This window comes from Dipodomys spectabilis, unplaced genomic scaffold (assembly GCF_019054845.1).
Source record: "Dipodomys spectabilis isolate Male_0828 unplaced genomic scaffold, ASM1905484v1 ptg000030l, whole genome shotgun sequence".
NCBI classification, from domain to species: domain Eukaryota; kingdom Metazoa; phylum Chordata; class Mammalia; order Rodentia; family Heteromyidae; genus Dipodomys; species Dipodomys spectabilis.
The window spans coordinates 2,356,155-2,379,664 of record NW_024870707.1 but is presented as its reverse complement, the minus strand read 5'-3'; the positions used below and the strand labels follow the sequence as shown (position 1 = coordinate 2,379,664).

At 41.1% G+C, this 23,510-nt stretch overlaps 2 protein-coding genes and 1 pseudogene across 2 annotated transcripts; all 3 read right to left on the bottom strand.

Moving 5' to 3' along the window:
• Positions 1 to 462: 462 nt before the first annotated feature.
• Positions 463 to 1,392, bottom strand: LOC122105191 (olfactory receptor 4X1). The gene has a single exon (XM_042676334.1). It carries the CDS (start codon positions 1,390 to 1,392, stop codon positions 463 to 465), a length of 930 nt encoding a protein of 309 aa, XP_042532268.1.
• Positions 1,393 to 10,161: 8,769 nt separating this feature from the next.
• LOC122105101 (olfactory receptor 4X2-like) lies at positions 10,162 to 11,091 on the bottom strand. Its single transcript, XM_042676215.1, has one exon. The coding sequence runs from the start codon at positions 11,089 to 11,091 to the stop codon at positions 10,162 to 10,164; it is 930 nt and encodes a 309-aa protein (XP_042532149.1).
• A 7,508-nt stretch (positions 11,092 to 18,599) lies between these two features.
• Positions 18,600 to 19,528, bottom strand: LOC122105145 (annotated as a pseudogene).
• Positions 19,529 to 23,510: the final 3,982 nt, after the last annotated feature.

The window sequence follows — 23,510 nt, the reverse complement described above, 5'->3', positions numbered from 1 at the left end:
GAGTTGTCTAGCACCCTGCTGTTCCATTCATTGCTTTAAAATTTCCAGCATGAGCTGGTGTGACCTTCCAGATGGACTCAATACCTAATCTGAGGATCACAGCTTTCTAAGTCAGTTTCCCCTGTACCTGAGCCCAATGGGCCGATTCTCAGTAGAGTTTCTAGGGATGCAGGCAATTACTGATAGAGTCCCTCACTGCCCTTTCACTTCTGGTGCTCTGAACTCCATAAAGCCACTTTTCTCTGAGACAGTCCTCCATCTCCCCTCCTCCCCCACACTGACCCAGTTGCTGTAGAAGAGTTCAATCTCTCTGGACTAGACCATCTACTTCCAGAGCACTGTGGCACTAGAGAACTTCGACCTTGTCCTATCCCATAAAGATGTCCCGGGGAATGGAGAGGCAGAATGGGATGTGGGTACCCCCAATTTCCCATCCCTGCTCCCTAGGATGCTTCAAGGCGTCTATTTCTCTTCCCAAATCACCGTCCTGCTCACGAGTCGGCGCATGGCGTTCTTCATCTCAGCATTCCTGAAGGAGTAAATGACCGGGTTTAAGAGAGGCGTGACCACCGTGTAAGAGACAGCCACGATCTTGTCAGCAGGGAGGGTGACACAGGGCCTCATGTACACGAAGGAGCAGGGTATGAAAAACAGGCCGACCACGGCCAGGTGAGAGGCGCAGGTGGACAGGGCCTTGCGCCGCCCTTGGGCCGTGCGGCTCCGCAGGTTGCTCAGGATGACCGCGTAGGAAGCCAGCAGCCCTGCAAAGCTGACCACCGAGATGGAGCCGCCGTTGAGGATGATGAGCAGGCTGATGAGGAAGGTGTCTGCGCAAGCCAGCTTCAGCACTGGGTGGACATCGCAGAAGTAGTGATCAATCACATTGGGCCCACAGAAGGGCAGCTGGAAAATGAGAAAGGTCTGCCCAACGGAATGCAGCAAGCCCCCAGCCCAGGCTGCTCCCACCAGGAGGCCGCACACCCTGCGGTTCATGAGGGAGACATAGTGCAGAGGCTTGCAGATGGCCACGTAGCGGTCATAGGCCATCACGGTCAGCAGAAAGATCTCCGTGCCACCAAAGAAATGGAGGAAGAATATCTGTGTGATGCAGCCCTGGAGAGAAATGACTCTCTTCGTGAGGAAAGAATCGAAGATGAGCTTGGGGGCTGTGACAGAACAGTAACACATCTCTACCAAGGACAGGTAGCTCAGGAAGAAATACATGGGGCAGGTGAGTCCTTTGTTGGCTGTGACAGTGACTACAATGAGACCATTGCCCAACACAATCGCTGTGTACAAGAGGAGAAATATCACAGAAATGACCTTCTGCACATTCTGGTTCTGCGAAAATCCCAGGAAAAGGATTTCAGTCACGTTGCTTGCCGCAGCCATGTTTTAAAGCTCAGAGGCTGACTGCCTAGAAATACAGAAATCAAAGCTCTCCTTAGTCATCAGAAACATCAGGCCCTGAGGTCTATTGTCACTCTGCTTTGTCTTGAGTTCCCTCTGTGCCTTGATTTTTCCCCCAAAGCATGGCCTTCACAAACCACGGGGCTAAAACAACCAGCATCCACTGCTGGAGATTATAGTCAGGATGCAACTTGACTTTGAAGAGTTTTCTGTGATCTAGGAATAGTCATTAACTCATTTCTTCCATAAAGATGACAAATTTTGCTGTGTGATTTTATTTCAACCTAATTAATTAACAGTTGAAATGATGCTCTGTCTTATTGTTTCTCACTATACATTTCCCCTTCTCCATATCCACCTCTAAGGACAGTGGCTGATGCCCTGGGCCTGTCTCTGTCCCTTCTTACTTTTAGCTTCTTTCTGATGTCTGGCTAGTTTCACAAGCTGCAGTACAATGGTGCTTGAGAAACTTCAGCATCTAATATAGAAAATTCATTCCACCCTGTGTTGCAAAACTAATATGATGCTGTTTCACACACTGCTTCAAGATACTGCAGAAATAAGAGATGGAAGAAGCATTTACACTCCTTCAGCTCAAGTAAGAGTTGTTTAAGTTCAAGTAAGAGTTGTTTGAGCCTTAACAAGTAACAATCTCTCTGTACCTCAGTTTTCTAACACACCAATCAAGCATGATATTATCCCCTGATTATTGTGCCCTTTCCCTATAAAACACACACACACACACACACACACACACACCATGACCACCTACCCATGGTTCTCTTGTAACCAGCTTATGTGTCTGTGTTTTACACATACAATGTTTAGCAGGAGGCAGTGAGAAAATTTCACTCTCTTGGAGGAAAAAATGTCTACTAACACTAGCTGCGTATTTTCTGTGAAATTTAGCTTGAAAGTAAATGTGATTTCTATAGTTGCTTCTAATTTGAGGTGTCAAAGACTGGTACCCTGACCAGATTTTTAAGAAGAGTTTTAATCTTCAGATTTAGAAAAAAAAATAGTTTTATCTTTACTCAAGACTATTAAACTTTCCTCAAAAAGTTAAAGTTTGAATGATTTGAAATGAAAGAAACATATAAAGAAATCAACAATTATTGGTTCTATATAAAGTGAAATGTGATTTGATATAATTTCTAAAGGTATCATCAGAGTGTTTAGCTACTGACTTTTGCCTACAGCATCTGAAGTAACTTTAGTTCTGTTTTAAATGGTGGAGCCAAACTAGAGATTCTGAAAGCTAAGTATTGTTATCAGACAGCAAGTTAACTGGACAAAGGGATGGGAAGGAGAAACAAAGGAGAAGGCAACAATGCTTGATGAGAAATGTACTCATTATCTTGCCCATGTAATTGAAACTCCTCTGTACGGTATTTTCACAATAAAAAAATTTTTAAAGAAAAACCTAAGGTAGGGATGAACATGCAAGCTTAAGATAGACTAACCCCAACACACTATTTCTATGAACATTTTTCAAATCTCTAAAGTAAATCTGATCCCTCACTTTTTTATTTCCTATTTGACTTTGCCTATCATGGAAATCTGTGAACTGTGAAGTTTTGCAAAATGAGATTTGTCCAACGAGCCTTTCCCAGATTTCCTTTCTGCAAAGATACCCTGTCACAGACAAATCAAATACAGCTACTGCCCCTTCCAGGTTCCTCTTCTGAGCAGAAGAATTGCCAATTTTGAAAGAAAAGTTATAAGTTCCTCATCCTCCTGAAGAGGAATCTGGGACCCAAAATCTCATAGCTGGTTGGTTCAGAGCCAAGATGAAAATCAGGTTTCATAACCCCTGCTTAACACTTGCATCTTAGCTCTTTTCATCCACTGATTCCTCTCCCTGATTCTCATTCCATAGAGACCTCCAAAAAGGAAGAAGTCTACAGAAAGAGAAAAGGATGTCTAAAATAAAGACAAAGCCAAGCAGAATAGGATTATTATTATTATTGCTATTATTATAGGAGAATGCATAAGAAAAGTAATCATGTAAATAATGTGGTCAATTTTCTACAATATCTACCCATAAAGTATGTGGAGCTTAGAGGTCCTGAAAAAGAGGGCATGCATATTCACTCAGATAAGCTAAGATGACAGATAGATAGATAGATAGATAGATAGATAGATAGATAGATAGATAGATAATTTGCCTTGGAAACTTGGGAGCACGCTGTCACCAAAGATTAATTCTTCTCCAAGTAGTTCACAAACATCAGTGAGATCTCTGCAGTGGAAAATCATAAGTCCTTAAAGATTGCTTAAGTGTCTCACATCCTCTGTGTCACCTTGCACAGATCTAGAGTACCGTGGGTGTCTGTGAGTGGTTTAAGTATAGATCCTGAATCAGCCATCTGCTATTGTACCTACTTCCAAAGCAAGGTAATCTTCTAAACAACACAGGGCAGGCTTTGTGAGTGATGATTTAAAAAAAAAAAAGAACAAGCTCTTCTTTGTGAACATAATTGAGTAAACCCCAGGAGAGATGTAGTGAATGAACTTACCTCGAATGTGGTTGGATCCCTTGATGCTAACCTTATCTTTCAGATCATTTGTAGTCATAAAACAGATTCATTTGTACCAAGTCTCTCCAAGAACACATGAAATAATTCCATTTTAAAAAATCTAAAAACAAAGTAGTCAAAGAAATATAAGGATTGTGTCAGTGTTGGCTGGTCTAAAACTTATAGATCTTGGTTCAATATTTCACCTCAGGAAAAAATGAGGTTTCTTTTATTTCTTTGCACAGCACTAGGAATCAAACCCAGGGTCTCACCCACACTAAGCAAGCTCCCTGCTACTGATCCACTCCTCCAAGCCAAAATTTGGGTTTCTCCATAGGCTTTGATCCATTCCTGCTCATGTGGGCTTCATACATTTTTTCCTCCACAGAAGTTCAGCTATAAGAAGTTCTTAGCCAGATCCCTTGAATTTCTCAAAAGAATATTCCTGAACTAATAACTTATTCCACTCTAGCGGCTTAAGTGGGAGAGCAGTTGAGGGCTAGCCTTGAGCACAACAGCTCAGGAACAGCACGCAGGCCCTGAATCAAGCCCCAGGACTGGCACACAAAAATAAAGAGAGAGAGAGAGAGAGAGAGGAAAATGCTTGTTCCACTCTGGCCATTTACCAGTGGGCTCTGGTGAAAACGATCATCACATCTGCTCTAAGCAAGCAGTAAGGCAACTTGCTTGTTTTACCAGATAGTCTTTTTTTTGTGAAAATACTGTACAGAGGGGTTACAATTACATGGGCAAGATAATGAGTACATTTCTTATCAAGCATTGTAGCCTCCTCCTTTGTTTCCCCTTCCCATCCCTTCCCATCCCCCCACCCCCACCCCCAAATTAATGAAGTAATATCTAAGGTCTGGCCATCAGCTGACTGTGAGATGTAAGAAAGGTTCTCAGTGTGGAAGAATGTATAGCAAGAATTACACCAATAAAAGGTACCAGTGCATTTGAAAGGTCTTCCCATCCATGACAATGGAGTCAGAACCTGCTCCAATAAAAGACACTGCTGGCTGCTAGGGGAGGTGGGGCTCAAGTGGTAGAATGCCAGATATGCACAGAAGCAGCCCTGAATTCAAGTTGAGTACTGTACAGAAAGAAAAAGAAAGAGAGAGGGGAGGGAGGGAGAGAGAGGAAGGAAGGAAGGAAGGAAGGAAGGAAGGAAGGAAGGAAGGAAGGAAGGAAGGAAGGAAGGAAGGAAGGAAGGAAGGAAGGAAGGAAAATAAAAGTGTTGCTAAATGCTAAGACTCACCTGGTAATCCCAGTGTTGCCACTTCTGTGTGACAATTCCAGCACAGTTGTGACTTCCTAACTAGGAAAGTTGCTGGGGGAAAACAGATCAATTTGGGTTAGCCTAAACCTCAGGAAAAGGAAAAAACATGGGAAATGTTTGCTGGACTGAGTGGCTTATTGCATTTAAGTTGTACAAAATGGAAAATAGGAGAGAGTTCAATCCTCTGTCTGGGGAGGTTGTTTGGGGAGTTTCTAAGAAGAACAAAAATCAGTTTCCCTGTTGCTTTGTTCAGAAGTTAAGGAACCTCTCTCTGTCTCTCTGTCTCTCTTTCTTTGTCTCTGTCTCTCTCCTCTCTCTCTCTCTCTCTCCTCTCTCTCTCTCTCTCTCTCTCTCTCTCTCTCTCTCTCTCTCTCTTTCTTTCTCACTAATCCAATTATAAAGACAAGACTTCTACTCACACCTCATGATTGGCCCCCTGCTGTTCTGGCCCCAGAGATTTTTACTCTCTAATCTCAAATTAGTGACAGAGGAGGCTCCAGCATCGCATTCCCTCAGGTCACTGCTAGGTCCACAATTGCTGGCCATTTCTGCCTCATACTTCATTGTATCAATGATGTATAAAATCAGTGAGCTCCAGGAGGACTTTAATCAAGTGGGTTTGGACCACCTCACACACATACTTTGGACATCCCTAGATCATAGAATGCACGTTACAGAATGGCCTTCAAGCTTATTTTGTGCACCTCATTTACTTTAAAGATAGGAAAACAGCACAAGAAAAATAAGCCTGCCTTCATGTTGCTAGCATGGCTAAACCAACTCCTAATTCCTCTTAAAAGGTTCTTACAAACTGCTCATTCTTTAAAATGGAGGAATTTTGCCACATATTCTTTGCACATGGTTTTCATGCTCAGGGCATCAGAGAAACTAGCTCTACCGACTTAATCTGAATGGTTTCCTAAGCAACCGCCTATCACTCATGCGCATTCCTGTGTCTTATTTTAGCAGTTTTGATGGGCTTCATTATGCATGCCGTTTCACACACACATGCACTTAACATTCTTCAGTCCAGCCCTCCATCACCCTATCCTTCTCCCCTTCCTCTGCCCTTCCCCGCTCTTGCCCTTTTATTTATTTAACTGATTTTTTATTATTATTTTTAAAAGAGTTGCCATTGAGCAAAGCAGTTTATGAACACAATATATCTTGATCAATGTCTCCCCTGTCAACAGTCTCACCCATCCTCCCCTATCCACCCCTTCCTTTACTCTTCTTGCTTTGGTAAGAAATACATTGGGTTCTTGACTACCTTCTCCCTCTCTTCTCCTCTTCATTTGAGAGTCTATTTTTATATTCTTCCCTTTTTATTTTTATAGACTTTTTATTTTTATTTTGTATATTTATATATTTATATTTCATTTTTCATTTTTATAGCTTCCACTTATGAGAAAAAAAAACATGCAATATTGTCTTTCTGAGGTTTTCTTGTTTTCACTAACATAGTGATCTCCAGTTCCATTTTCCTGCAGATGATAATTCTATTCTTCTTTTTGAATGACTTTTACTTCATTGTGTATATACCACTTTTCTTTATCCAGTCATCTGTTGATGCAGAGCTAAGTTGATTCCATTGCTTGGCCATCATGAATAGTGCTGCCATGACCATAGGTATACAGATATCCCTACAGCTGACTGACACTCCTTCAAATATATGCTCAGGAGTGATATAGCAAGATCGTTAACATGTCTGATTTTTCCAATATCCCACAGGTAGTCAGAACATTCTAACATAGTAACTAGTATTCCAGTTAGAAAGATAGGGGAATTAGGTCTTAGGAAGGTTAAGATAATTGTTCAAATCTATAAAATTAATAAATCTCTCTCTTAGATCAAATTGAGATGTAATCACCTGCCCAATAAGAATATGTGACCAGTGCCTGACATCACATTAAGAAGCAAAGAAGTCTAGGCCAGTACAGCTCAGTAGTAAAGCATTTGCCTAATGCATGTAAAACTCTGGGTCCCATCACCAGAGCCACAAAAAGATACGGGGGATAGGAAACTGAACTAGAATGTGACCATATTTGCATCTGCTTCTGCTCTGGGTAGCAATACTGCATCTCCTGTAAATTATGAAACAATGTACTGACCTGATACCATCTTCTCAACTCTAGTCTCCAAGAAACACTGTAAGGATTTGAACTCTATTTTCACATTCTTATGCTAAAAGAAAACTATGCCATATTCATTGAAACACTTTTCACCATAACCAAGATGTGGAATCAGCCCAGATGCTCCTCAATGGGCAAAAAAATTAAGAAAATGTGGTATATATACTCTTTACTCATCCATCAGAATTATATTGTGCTATGTATAAGGCAATGGAAAGATTTGGGAAAAAATTATATTAGGTAAACTAACTCAGGTCCAGAGAAACAAAGATTGCATGGTTTCCCTCATTTGTGGTAGAGGGAATGTGCCTATAAATCTATAAGTAATTAAGTTGTAAGTGGTATACAAAATATTAAAATGTATTACCTGGGGCTGGGAAAGTGGCTTAGTGGTAGAGAGCTTGCCTAACATGCATGAATCCCTGAGTTCAATTCCTCAGTACTGTTTAAACAAAAAGCCGGAAGTGGTGCTATGGCTCAAGTGGTAGAGCGCTAGCCTTGAGCAAAAGAAGCTCAGCAACAGTGCCCAGACCTCGAGTTCAGGACTGGCAAAAAAATATATATTAACTGAAGAGTGGTAGACTTCATAGAGATCTCATATAGTGAACTTCCTTACAAAGAGTTAATGCTCAACAAAATAAGCACTAGGAAATGGGTACTAGCACCAGAGAGAGTGGAATCAAGGGGAAAGGGGAGAAAAATGAAGGGGAAAAGTGGGGAGAACACAGTCAAGAATCCATTGTATGAACCACAAAATTAAGAAAGGTAAGGAAATGGGTGGGTCAAAGGGGGTGAAAATCTTGAAGAGATGACATGGCTCAAGATGCATTGTATACAGATACTGTGATTAAATGGCAAATATTTGAAGACTGCTACCTGACGCTCTTTTCTCTCTAGAAAGCCAATGAGTAATTCTCTTGCTACATGATATTCTCTGAAACAAACACAGTGGAAGTTTTTAAATCAGCAAATTTACAGATTCAAAGTCTGTCATTTCATCTACAGAATTTTTCCCTGGCTCGTGTTAGTTACGTAATTCAATCCAGATGAGTGGCCCTCTCATACTGCATAAAGTTGTTGAGTCTTTCCATGTGAAGCAATTATGTAACATTTCTTTTGAAGCATAATAATTCTGTAGAATGTCCTTCCATGTGAATTTCTATTGTGTTTTAGTACAGTGAGACTCTACATTCTACCCTCTAGGGATGCATAGCGGAGCGAGGATATTGTGTGACTCTTCAGCATGTCAAATAAAGAGGTATATGGCACCAATTTATTTTATTCATGGTGATGAGCACTTCAATAAATTATATAAAGTATAAACATAAAGCTATGTTATAGAGCTATAAAGTACCATCTTTAACTTTGTGATTAATAAGGCTATACATTGAGACGCCCTTAAACATTCTTTCTCATCAATAAAACAATAGAGAACATGGGGAGAATACAGTCATAAAATCCAGCGCGTATCCTACAAACTTGAGAAAATTGAAGAAAGGAATCGGAGAAGGGCAGGACAGGAAAGAATGGTGAGAGGGGTGAAATGGACCGAGGTGCACTGTATTTGTAAACTGCTTTCTTGAGTGGTAACTCCATTGTACTGAAGAGCCAAAGTAACTCTGTTTTGAGATGAACCCCACCATCTTGTGCTAGGCTGCTCTCAGAGTAAACCCAAGAGAGAAAAAGCAATTCTTGGAAAAACTGCAGGTTGCCATCAACCCTGCCCACCCACCCTTAAGAAACAGATCAATGGCCCAAGTGTTCCAGAAACAGAACATCATGGTTTTGCAACCATCGAACCGTCAAACATGGACCAATAGTTCAGAAAAAGGGCAACGCAGTTAGGGTGGACTCAGACCTCGGTACATGGGCCAATAAAAAATGACTATGCAATCCTTATAAATGTTAACCAATCATGTAACTGCTTGTGTGGAAATCCCCTAAACCTGTTTGTTCAATACTATAAAAGCGGTGCTGATTTTGTGCTTGGGGCTTCTTAGTGTCCCTTTACCAAGTGCGCGGAGGACCAAGCACAAGTTTGCAAATAAACGACTCTTTTGCTGTTTGCATTGGTTGTGGTCTCTGGTAGTCTTTCCAGGGTCCTGAGTCTGTGTACAATGGCACATATACTTAAAGATGATAAAAGTATAATGAAAATGAATTTTAAACAATGACAAGTATTTAATTCAGTCAAAAACGCATTAATAGACTGGGACTGGTGGCTCACGCCTGTAATCCTAGCTACTCAGGAGGCTAAGATCTGAGGATCACAGTTCAAAGCCAGCCTAGGGAAGGAAAGTCTGTAAGACTCCGGAAGTGGCGCAATGGCTCAAGAGGTAGTGCACTCGCCTTGAGCTGAAGAGCTAAGGGATAGTGCTTAAGTCCAGAGTTCAAGCCCCATGACTGACCAAAATAAAATTTAATAAAGTAAGTGATTAGGTGTAATACTGTGCATGAAAACTTTATGCTGTAAAACACAGTAAACTTAAAAATGACCAGATCATATGTATAGTAAGATGTTTTACTGTGATAGTTAACACAGAATTATACATAGTGGCAGGAAGGAAGGAAGGAAAGAAGGAAGGAAGGAGGGAGGGAGGGAGGGAGGGAGGGAAGGGAGGGTCTCAAATGGCTTGTTATGGTCCATTGCCTCCATGAGAAAATAAAATGAATAAAATTAAAACAATGGGAAATCATATCATTTAGAATAAATCTAGGGCAAATAAGTCCTGTGCATTTTCCTCCTAACAATGATACCCTTCCACTTTAAAACACAACAGCATTCATTCCAAACCCAAGGGCTAAAGATCCCACTCAGCTTCTATTTCTCATCCACTTTTAGGGTTCTGATCCACAGCTTCTTCATTGCCTTCTTCACTTCTGCATTCCTCAGGGAGTAGATGATGGGGTTCAGAAAGGGAGTGATCACTGTGTAGAACACTGCTACCAATTTGTCCATGGGCAGTGTGGCAGAAGGCCTCATATAGATGAAGACACAAGGTACAAAGAACAGGAGGACCACAGTGATATGGGAGCCGCAGGTGGAGAGGGCTTTGCGCCGCCCCTCAGCGCTCTGCGTCCTCAGGTGCCACAGAATGACCACATAGGATGCTAGGAGGACCACAAAACTAATCACAGACAGGGTGCCCCCATTGGCAACAATCACCAACCCAATGAGGTAGGTGTCTGCACAGGCGAGTTTAAGCAGGGGAAGGATGTCACAGAAATAGTGGTCAATGATGTTGGGGCCGCAGAAGGGCAAGTGGAAGATGAGAAGGATCTGAGCAAAGGAATGCACAAAACCTCCCAACCATGCTGTTCCCACCAGAACTGCTAACACCTTCCGGTTCATGATGCTGATGTAGTGCAGGGGCCTGCAGATGGCCACATAGCGGTCATAGGCCATCAACGTGAGCAGGAAAATTTCAGTACCACCAAAGAAGTGCATGAAGAAGAGCTGTGCCATGCAGCCCCACAGAGCGATGGCTTTCCTTTCAGCCAGCAGGTCCGAGATGAGTTTGGGGGCTGTGGAGGAGGAGTAGCAGATCTCCACAAAAGACAGATGGCAGAGGAAGAAGTACATGGGGGACCCCAGGCTCCTGCTGGTGGCCACGGTGAGCACGATGAGGAGATTCCCCAGGACGATCGCTGTGTACAAGAGCAGAAATATCACAAAGCAAACCCTCTCTACCTTCTGGTTAGAAGAAAGTCCCAGAAATATGAATTCAGTCACATTGTGGATGTCAGCCATTGCTGCTAAGAGGCAGCAATTTGAATGGGATGCCCTAAAATGATATAAACCAAAAGACTCCTCTATGAAATGGGTAAATTACATTGATGTCTCTCGCACTTGTCTTTGAGAGGATGGTATTGAAATATTAGTAAGCAGTGGTAATGTTTAGGAGAAAGAACATCCCAATAATGCAGTCAGCAAGTGCAAATGTAATCAGTTGTGGTTGGAATAAAGAGGGAAATAACAAAGCATCAAGTGATAGATGGATTCCTACCAGCATAATTTGGTTAGAAGAACAAAGTTCTCAGGCTTTCCATGTACATTTCAGCTTCTCAGGAAAGCTGTCCTGCTGTGTCTCTCTTGATACTCACCACCCATCACAAACCTGATCTCTGTCACAGCTTATAGATCCTACTACTGCCTCCCATCAGAGATTGGCCTTCCACACAGGGTTCCTGGTCACCTCAACCATTACCACATTCCAGCTCAGCCTTGCACAATTCTCCTCTTTTCTGTGGCCCTCATCTCCTCCAGGATAGGACTAATATTGGTCCACAGTTCTCCCTTTTGCTCCGGCATATCTTCCCTAAGACTCTATCCTTCAAACACCTCTAGACATCAACCAGTCTGCTCTCTGTCAGATTTGCAGACTGCCCTGGTCCATGCTTCACTTTGACCGAAGTATCTCAGAACTGTGCTTATCTACACTTTACCTCCTACAGTAATACTCCAAGACATCTGAAGCCAGGAACCAGATGATTTCCTCTCATATGAACAGCTAACCAAACAGGCTAAAAAGATCATGACCTCAAGGGAACACATTGTCATCATTGCAATTACAGAAACAAAGAGGACAGACACCAGCCCCAAATGGTTAGGTCACAGGACAAATCTACCTCGGAGCCAATCATAGAACAGACTGCTTGCAAGAGCCTAGACTCCCCATATTTACACTCTAGTTTCCCCAGGGAGGATTTACATGATATCCAGAAACAAAGGTACTTTCTCAAAAAAAATGAAAAGAAAGCAAGATGTTTCAACTTCTAAGAGACTCAGAGGCCAAACTATAACAGGCAAATTAATATCTACCTCCAGAGATAAATTCCAGGCCTACATTTCCTTGGATTCCTCCCAAAGACAAGAAACTCATCTCCTCCAGCCATAGGCCCTCAAGGCCAATGGCTCCTCTTCTCTAAAGATGTTTTGGAATCTCATTCTGAACTATAATGGCCCATGAGGCCACCTGTCCCACTGAGGGCAGAGATATCATATCACTCCATCTCCAGGGCTCACGGAATGACTCCAAATGCATTTAGGGAACATCACTGGAATAAATAGAGGATATGTATCTCTCTTTTTTATTTTTTATTTTATTCCATACACATATTTATTTGTCATACCTTCTTATCACTGAGTTTGATGCTCTGTAGCAGTTTGATTCATATTGAAAAGAACAAAGGACCAAGGCCACACTTTAAATGCCCAGCCTCACACAGTACTTGTCTCTAAGACCCACGGCCATCACCTTGTGAAATGCCATATGCCCCGTAGCACCGAGTCCTCTGCTTTTAAAGTGGAACACTTCACCACATGCAGAAGCCATCCAGAATCACAAAACCAAACCCCCACTCATGTTTCTTGGCTCTTCTTGCCATAGTAATCTTTTTTGTACTGGACATAGAGACACAACACCAAAAAAAGTTCCTGAGCTCACAGTTTTCCCAACTAATCATAGCAGAAGAATGTGGCCAGACAAGTACACCATAAGACTTCCTCATTTGTATAGTGGTAAGTATCCCTGCCTGTCACAAATGCACCAGATTCTTCCTCAGTACTGTGGCCCCTGTTCCCCTTCCAGATTTAGACTTTAGAACATGGCAACTGAGGCATCAGGATCACAAGTCCACTTGCCATATGGACAAAAGCAAAGGAGACTTGCCTCACAGATATTCCATGGAGAACTGAGCACTCTGGCAGCTCAGCCTCCAGTTCACTCTGCTTAACTAAGAGGAGGGCAGGCAGCATGATCAAGGGAGGAGAAGTGGGCCCCCAGGGATCTGCAGGGATCACCTTCCTAATCAAGCAGAAGATCTCATGGGAGGCGGGACTCCCACATGTGAACATTCACAGAGCATGGACCTGCTCAAAGGTGGATGGAGTTCTCCACCCCCTCATGAACTTATTTCTTTGGCATTGCAATAGTAATAACAGGAATATTAATAATAATAATTCTCCTCAAAAGTGTGATTCAAGGATCAGGGACCATGGGTGTCAGGATTGGTGGTTCTCAACCAGGGTGATTTTCCCCCAAAGGACTTTAAGTGTTATCTGCAGATATTTTCCATCGTCCAACCTGGCTGGTGAGGTGGGGTGCCACTGACATGAAGGTCAGAGGGAAACTAAATGTTCAACAAACACGGGGCCGTCTCACATAGCAGTGAGTATTCCACCCCAAGGTGTCCATGCAGCTTCTGCTGAAGGGCACATGGAGAGATGAAAGAAATGTTTCCCTGAATTGATCTCATCATTAAAATGGGCTGTTGAATGTAAGTGTATATACATATGTGTGTGTGTGTGTGTGTGTGTGTGTGTGTGTGTGTGTGTGTGTGTACATGTACATGTATATTTCTCAGACTATACCTGTAAATATTTTTATTTTTATTTTTAAATACGTTTTTATTGTAAAAAAAAATAGTGTACAGAGGGGTTACAGTTACATTGTTACCGCCTCCTTTGTTTTCCCCCTACACTCCCTTCCCTCCCACCTCCACAACTACACTCCCCCCACCCCCTTCCACCCCTCCCCACCTAAATTGTAAAGTTCGTTTTTCAACATAGTGTCTTCTACATCTCACTGCTACAATGGCTCAACCTGTATCCTTATTTAAGCATTTTGTTTTTTCCCTTCCCCTCCCCAAGCTAGAGAAGCCTATATACAAGATGCAGGGCACCGACATCAAAAAAAATGAAAACAGGGGTTGTACCATGGGGGAGGAACATACAAAGAATAACAAAAAAAATCACATGGTACATTATAAATAGGTTAGGAACAATAGCAAGAAAGAAAAAAAATCACTTGTGTACCTACCTATCTTCGGGTTCATTTCACTTAACATCATCTTATCTGGTCATATGTACATAGCTTTTCTGTTTGTCCTAGGCATATACTGTTATTGCAAATAAGGGAAACCATAAAACCTATATTTCTTTGAGCCTGGCTTACTTCACTTAATATAATTTTTCCAAGTCTTTCCATTTCCTAACAAATAGGGCAATGTCATTCTTTCTGATGGAGGCATAGAATTCCATCATATATATATACATATATATATACATATATGTATGTATGTATACATATATATACTATATATGTGTATATATACATATATTTGCCACATTTTTTTGATCCATTCATCTACTGAGGGGTATCTGGGTTGGTTCCATATCTTAACTATGGTAAATAATGCTACAATTAGCATCATTGTACTGGTAGCTTTAATATGGTCTTGTTTGTGATCATTTGGGTAAATGATCAAAAGTGGGATTGCTGGGTCATAGGGGAGCTCTATGTGGAGTCTTTTGAGGAACCTCCATACTGCTTTCCAAAGTGATTGAGTAAAACATTTTAAACATCTAAAGCAGTTTTCAAAACAAAATAAGCTCTATGCCAACACTACTAACAAATGTTAACTAAAAATAAGAAGCTGTAAGTTTCAACTAGCAACTCATAAGAAATCTACATGAGCCTTTCAACTTAAGGGAAAGTTTGAAATAATTGCTTTTGCATAAACAATGAACTGAATTAAGTGTCTTTTCTAGGGAAAGAAACATTAAAAAAGCAGTGAATAATAACATGAAAGTTCTGAATATTTATGTAAAACATATATATATTCTGTCATATGTCCTCATAATATACACTTACCAAATTCTATCAGCACCAGTAGTCTCTATACTGATGAATTTGGCTTAATACATTTAAGGAAGATAAATTTTGAAATGTGTATAAATATTTGTTCTGAGAAACTGTATTTCTTAAAAATCTTTGTGATATAAGCAGAGCATTGTGACTCATGCCTATAATCCTAGCCACTCAGGATTCTGAGATCCAGAGCATTGAGGTCCAAGGCAACCTGGTGGAAAAATTGGGAGATTCCAACTCCAAAATCATCAGTAGGTGATTTTGGAAGAGTGGCTCAAGTGATAGAGTATTAGCCAAGCACATGCTAAACCCTACATTCAAACCCTACTATCAGCAACAAAAATTAAACCGTACTTCTTCACTTAAAATTATACATTGTATTTCATTCAAGGTAGATTTTATTTCCTAATCGAGTGAATATTCATCATTGACTATCCACTTTTCTCTTCAAATTCAATGGAACCATACCAGTCCTTTCTCTTTTAGAATTAGAAACATGAGCATAGAAGTAAGCCAGACCCAAAGAAACATGGGCTGCCTGCTTTCCCTCATTTCTAAGAATGAGAATGTGCCTCTATATCTACAAGTAGATCTAATGGGCAGTAAAACACAAATAATTACTCTTGGGCATGATTAATTAAACAGCAGTCTAAGCTTAACACAATAAGACCAAAGGAGGATATTCTTAGGAGAGGATCACAATGGCTCAATAGCTATGTGTATGTGACCCTAGAAAATGATGCTTATGGAAATGAACTCCAAAAAATGGAAACAAGAGGGGTTTTATTGTATTGTTTGCAATCCTTTTCTTTCTTTCCTTTTTTTTTTTTTTTTTTTTTTTTGGTTTTTAACTTTTGTCACTGTGTTTGATTTCTGTACCCTTTGTCTTGTAATTCAGATCATCGGATTTGGGGAGGGGTAGGGGAAGCATAGAAATGGTGGGACAAAGTGTGACCAATTCAGGAGTGATATTCACTATACACTATGTTGGAAATTACCTATACAATCCAGGAGGGATGGGAGGGGAGGGGAAACACTGGGAAAGAACAAAGGAGAAGGTGACACTGTGCAAAAGGAAATATACTCATTGCCTGACTTATGTAAATGTAACCCCTCCGTACATCACCTTTACAATAAAATTCTTTTAAAAAGAACATGAGCCTCCATCAGGAAGAATGACATCACCCCATTTGTTAGGCAATGGAAAGACTTGGGAAAAAATCATATTATCTGAAGTAAGCCAGGCCCAAAGAAACATAGGTCCCATGGTTTTCCTTATTTGCAATAACTAGTATATGTCTGAGACAAATAGAAAAGGTCAAAAGCTATGTACCATGTTAAGCGAAATGAACTCCAAGATAGGGATACAAGTGGTTTTTCTTTCTTGCTATTGTTTCTAACATATTTATAAGGTACCATGTGATTTTTTATGGCATTGTATGTCCCTCCCCCACAGTAAAACCCCTGTTTACACTGTATTTAATGTTGGTATAATTTGGGGAAGGGAAGGGAAAAAAACAAAAAGTTTAAATAGGGATACAATTACCCAGTGCAACAATGAGATGTAGAAGACACTATGTTGAAAAAGAAACTTTACAATTTATAAATGGGGGGGGGGGGGGGCGGAGGGGGGAATGTAGTTGTGGAGGTGGGAGAGAAGAGATGGTAGGGGAAAAACAGAGGAGGAGGCAACAATACTTGATAAGAAATGTACTCATTACCTTGCTCTGTACAGTATTTTCACAATAAAAAAGTTATCTAAAAATGATATTTTAAAAAACATATGTACATATGACCATATAAGATGATGCTAAGGGAAATGAGCCTCAAGATATGGGCACAAAAGGTTTTCCTTTGTTGTTATTTTTAATGTACTAAGTGATTTTTTTTGTTTCTTCCTATGTTCTTCTTCTATAGTTTATCCCTGTTGTCACTGTATTTGATTTTTGTTACCTTGCATCTTGTATATACATTTATCTAATTTGGGAGAGGAAGAGGAATAACAAAATGCTGAAACAAGGACACAAGATGACCCATTGCAACAATGAGACTCACAAGACATCATGTTGGAAATGAACTTTACAACTTTGCGGGGAGGGGGTTGGGGGTGGTGAGGAAGCAAAGGGATAGTAGGAGAAAAACGAAGGAGGGCGTAACAATGCTCGATAAGAAATGTACTCATTACCTTACTCATGTAACTGTAACTCCTCTGTACAGCATCGTTGCAATAAAATAAAATTTAAAAAAATGAAAAAAGTAAAAAAAGAACATGAGCATACATGTTCCTTCTTGTGTTACTTTGGAGATAAAATACATAAATGGCAACTGTTTATGCTTTTAAAATGGGAGTGTAAAAAAGAAGTTTCTTGCATCTTCCCTTCACAACAGTCAAAAACTCAAGTCAACCGCATGTCTATGATAATATTTATTTTAACTATAGCACATTCACGCAATAAAATACTATTCACTGAAGAATATGAGGAAACTATTGTAATCCACAGCACAGATGAATTCAAAGATGATTTAGATGAGTTAAAGAAGCTGGATACAGAGAGCATAACCTTTATGGAAGCATGAAGAAGCTAAATGGATCCATGTGGATCAGATTTAGATGGGAGGCCGGGCACCGGTGCCTCACACCTGTAATCCTACCTAGTCAGGAGGCTGAGATCTGAGAGTCATGGTTCATACAGCCCGTGCATAATGTCTATGAGATTCTTGTCTCCAATAAACCACCAGAAACTAAAAGTGGCTCTGGGCCTCAAATGGTAGAGCACTACCCTTGAGCTGAAGAGCTGAGAGACAGCCCTTAGGCCCAGATTTCAAGCCTCATGACTGCAATATGTGTGTGTGTTTGTGTGTGTGTAATAAAAAATAAATTTAAAACAATGTCAAGTGTTTAATTCAGTCAAAACACATTAATAAAGTGATTCGATGTAATATTATGCCTAAGGTCTTCATGATCTAAAACACAGTAAACTTAAAAATGACCAGAAATATAGTAAGATGTTTTACTGTGATATTAAACATGGTATTATATATATATTGGCAGAAAGAAAGAAAGAAAGAAGGAAGGAAGGAAGGAAGGACAGAAAGAAAGAAAGAAAGAAAGAAAGAAAGAAAGAAAGAAAGAAAGAAAGAAAGAAAGAAAGAAAGAAAGAAAGAAAGAAAGAAAGAAAGAAAGAAAGAAAGAAGGAAAGACAGACAGATAGAAAGAGAAAGAAAGAAGGAAAGAAAGAAGGAAGGAAGGAAGGACAGAAAGAAAGAAGGAAAGACAGACAGAAAGAAAAAAGAAAGAAAGAAAGAAAAGAAAGAAAGAAAGAAAGAAAGAAAGAAAGAAAGAAAGAAAGAAAGAAAGAAAGAAAGAAAGAAAGAAAGAAAGAAAGAAAGAAAGAGAAAGAAAGAAAGATTCTCCAATGGCTTGTTATGGTCAATTGCCTCCATTAGAAAACACTATGAATAAAATTGAAACTTCTGGAGATAATATCAACTAGGATAATCTAGAGCAAATAAGTCCTGTGCATTTTCCTCCTAACCATGATACCACTCCACTTTAAAACACAACAGCATTCATTCCAAACCCAAGGGCTAAAGTCCCACACAGCTTCTATTTCTCATCCACTTTTAGAGTTCTGATCCACAGCTTCTTCACCGCTTTCTTCACTTCCGCATTCCTCAGGGAGTAGATGATGGGGTTCAGGAGGGGAGTTATCACGGTGTAGAACACCGCTACCAATTTGTCCATGGATGTGGTGGAAGAAGGCCTCAGGTAGATGAAGAAACAAGGTGCGAAGAACAGGATGACCACGGTGAGGTGGGAGCCGCAGGTGGAGAGGGCTTTGAGCCGCCCCTCAGCGCTCTGAGTCCTCAGGTGCCACAGAATGACCACATAGGATGCCAGGAGGACTGAAAAACTGACCACATTCAGGGTGCCCCCGTTGGAAACAATCAGTAGCCCAATGAGGTAGGTGTCTGCGCAGGCGAGTTTAAGCAGGGGAAGGATGTCACAGAAATAGTGGTCAATGATGTTGGGGCCGCAGAAGGGCGAGTGGAAGATAAGAAGGATCTGGGCAAAGGAATGCACAAAGCCTACCAGCCATGCTATTCCAACCAGGACTGCACACACCTTCTGGTTCATGATGCTGGTGTAGTGCAGGGGCCTGCAGATGGCCACATAGCGGTCATAGGCCATCACAATGAGCAGCAAAATCTCAGCACCACCAAAGAGGTGGAGGAAGAAAACCTGTGCCATGCAGCCCCCCAGAGCTATGACTTTCCTTTGAACCAACAGGTCTGAGATGAGTTTGGGAGCTATATTGGAGGAGTAGCAGATCTCCACAAAAGACAGATGGCAGAGGAAGAAGTACATGGGGGACCCAGGCTCCTGCTGGTGGCCACGGTGAGCACGATGAGGAGATTCCCCAGGACCACAGCTGTGTACAAGAGCAGAAATATCACAAAGCAAACCCTCTCTACCTTCTGGTTAGAAGAAAGTCCCAGAAATATGAATTCAGTCACATTGTGGATGTCAGCCATGTGGCCACCGCTAAGAGGCAGCAATTTGAATGGGGTGCCCTAAAATGATATAAACCAGAAGACTCCTCTATGAAATGGGTAAGTTACATTGATGTCTCTTGCACTTGTCTCTGAGAGGATGGTATTGAAATATTAGTAAGCAGTGGTAATGTTTAGGAGAAAGAACATCCAAAAAGGCAGACAGCAAGTGCAAATGTAATCAGTTGTGGTTGGAATAAAGAGGGAAATAACAAAGCATCAAGTGATAGATGGATTCCTACCAGCATAATTTGGTTGGAAGAACAAAGTTCTCAGACTTTCCATGCACACTTCAGCTTCTCAGGAAAGCTGTCCTGCTGTGTCTCTCTTGATACTCACCACCCATCACAAACCTGATCTCTGTCACAGCTTATAGATCCTACTACTGCCTCCCATCAGAGATTGACCTTCCACACAGGATTCCTGGTCACCTCAACGGATATCAGAATTCCAGCTCAGGCTTGCACAATTCTCCTCTTTTCTGTGGCCCTCATCTCCTCCAGGAAAGGACTAATATTGATCCACAGTTCTCCCTTTTGCTCCGGCATGTCTTCCCTAAGACTCTATCCTTCAAACACCTCTAGACATCAACCAGTCTGCTCTCTGTCAGATTTGCAGACTGCCCTGGTCCATGCTTCACTTTGACCAAAGTATCTCAGAACGGTGCTTATCTACACCTTACCTCCTACAGTAATACTCCAAGACATCTGAAGCCAGGAACCAGATGATTTCCTCTCATATGAACAGCTAACCAAACAGGCTAAAAAGACCATGACCTCAAGGGAGCACAATGTCATCATTCCAATTACAGAAACAAAGAGGACAGACACCTGCCCCAAATGCTTAGGTCACCAGGCAGTTCTACCAAGCAGCCATTCGTAGAAGAGATCACTAACAGGAGGCTAGACTCCCCAGATTTACACTCAAGTTTTGCCAGGGAGGACTTATGTGATATCTAGAAAGGAAGATGTTTCAACTTCTAAGAGACTCAGAGGCCAGACTATCACAGGCAGATAATACCTATCTCCAGAGATAAATTCCAGGCCTACATATCCCAAAGACAGGAAATTCATCTCCTCCAGCCATAGGCCCTCAAGGCCAGTGGCTCCTCTTCCCTAAAGATGTTTTGGAATCTCATTCTGAACTATAATGGCCCATGGGGCCACCTGTCCCACTGAGGGCAGAGATGTCATACCACTCCATCTCCAGGGCTCACGGAATGACTCCAAATGCATTTAGGGAACATCACTGGAATAAATAGAGGATATGTATCTCTCTTTTTTATTTTTTATTTTATTCCATACACATATTTATTTGTCATACCTTCTTATCACTGAGTTTGATGCTCTGTAGCTGTTTGATACATATTGAAAAGAACAAAGGACCAAGACCACACTTTAAATGCCCAGCCTCACACAGTACTTGTCTCTAAGACCCACGGCCATCACCTTGTGAAATGCCATATGCCCCGTAGCACCGAGTCCTCTGCTTTTAAAGTGGAACACTTCACCACATGCAGAAGCCATCCAGAATCACAAAACCAAACCCCCACTCATGTTTCTTGGCTCTTCTTGCCTTAGTAATCTTTTCTGTACTGAACATAGACACACACACACACACATACACACACACACACATACACACACACACACACACACACACACACACACATACACACAGAGAGAGAGAAAAGTTCCTGAGCTCACACGGTTTTCCCAGCTAATCATAGCAGAAGCATGTGGCCAGACAAAAGCCCCAGACCTTTCCTCAGTGCTGTGGCCCCTGTTCCCCTTCCAGATTTAGACTTGAGAACATGGCAACTGAGGCACCACGATCGCAAGTCCACTTGCCATATGGACAAAAGCAAAGAAGACTTGCCTCACAGATATTCCATGGAGAACTGAGCACTCTGGCAGCTCAGCCTCCACTTCACTCTGCTTAACTAAGAGGAGGGCAGGCAGCATGATCAAGGGAGGAAAAGTGGGCCCCCAGGGATCTGGAGGGCTCACCTTTCCTAATCAAGCAGAAGATCTCATGGGAGGCAGGACTCCCACAACCTCTGAAATCAAGGAGAAATAGAACGCTCACAGAGCATGGACCTGCTCAAAGTTGGATGGGAGTTCTCCACCCTCTCATAAACTTGTTTCTTCTTTGGCATTGCAATAATAATAATAACGATGATGATGATGATGATGATTGCATTCAAAAGTGTGATTCAAGGATCAGGGGCCATGGGTGTCAGGATTGGTGGTTCTCAACCAGGGTGATTTTCCCCCAAAGGACTTTAAGTGTTATCTGCAGATATTTTCCATCGTCCAACCTGGCTGGTGAGGTGGGGTGCCACTGACATGAAGGTCAGAGGGAAACTAAATGTTCAACAAACACGGGGCCGTCTCACATAGCAGTGAGTATTCCACCCCAAGGTGTCCATGCAGCTTCTGCTGAAGGGCCCATGAAGAGATGAAAGAAATGTTTCCCTGAATTGATCCAATCATTGAAATGAACTGCTGAATGTATGTGTGTACATATGTGTGTATATATATATATTTCTAGGAATATACCTGTATATGTTTTAAATTTCCTGTGGTAAAACATTTTTACATTTAAAGCAGTTTTCAAAACAAAATAAGCTCTATGTCAACACTACCAACTAATGTTAACACTGATTAAAGAAATAAGAAGCTGTAAGTTTCCACTAGCAATTCATAAGAAATCTACATGAGCCTTTCAACTTAAGGGAAAGTTTGTAATAATTGCTTTTGCATAAACAATGAACTGAATTAAGTGTCTTTTATAGAGAAAGAAACATGGAAAGAGCAGTGAATAATAACATGAAAGTTCTAAATATTCATGTAAAACATAAATATATTATATATTCTGTAATATATCCTCATATTATAGACTTACCAAAGTCTGTCAACACCAGTAGTTTCTATATTGACATATTTGGCTTAATACCTCTAAGGAAGATAAATTTTTTAATGTGTGTGTAAAAATGTTTGCTCTGAGAAACTGTATTGCTTAAAATCTTTGTGATATAAGCAGAGCATTGTGACTTATGCCTATAATCCTAGCCACTCAGGAGTCTGAGATCCAGAGCATTGAGGTTCAGGCCTACCAGGTGGAAAAGTCTTGGAGACTCCATCTCCAAAATCATCAGCAAAAAGTAGAGCTACAAGAGTGGCTCAAGTGATAGAGTATTAGCCAAGCACGTGCTAGACCCTACATTCAAACCCTACTATCAACAACAACAAAAATTAAACTGTACTTCTTCACTTAAAATTATATATTTTATCTCATACAAGGTAGATTTTATTTTCTAAGTGAGTGAATTTTCATCACTGACTATCCACTTTTCTTTCCAAATTCAATGGAACCACACACGTCCTTTCTCTTTTAGAATTAGGAGCATGAGCATAGAAGTAAGCCAGACCCAAACGGACTTTACAACTTTGGCCGAGGGGCTGGGGGGCGCGCTGCCGGGGGGAATGGGAAAGGATGGGAAGGGGAAACAAAGGAGGAGGCAACAATGCTTGATAAGAAATGTACTTATTATCTTGCCCATGTAATTGTAACCCCTCTATATGGTATTCTCACAATAAAATATATATATATATATATATATATATATATATATATTTTTTAAAAAATAAAAGAAGTAAGCCAGACCCAAACAAACACGGGCTGCCTGCTTTCCCTCATTTCTAAGAATGAGAATGTGCCTCTGTATCTACAAGTAGCTCTAATGGGCAGTAAAACACAAATAATTACTCTTGGGCATGATTAATTAAACAGCAGTCTAAACCTTCACACAGTGAGACCAAAGGAGGATATTCTTAGGAGAGGATCACAATGGCTCAGTAGCTATGTATATATGACCCTATAAAGTGATGCTTATGGAAATGAACTCCAAGAAATGGAAACAAGAGGTCTTTTATTGTATTGTTTCCAGTCCTTTTATTTC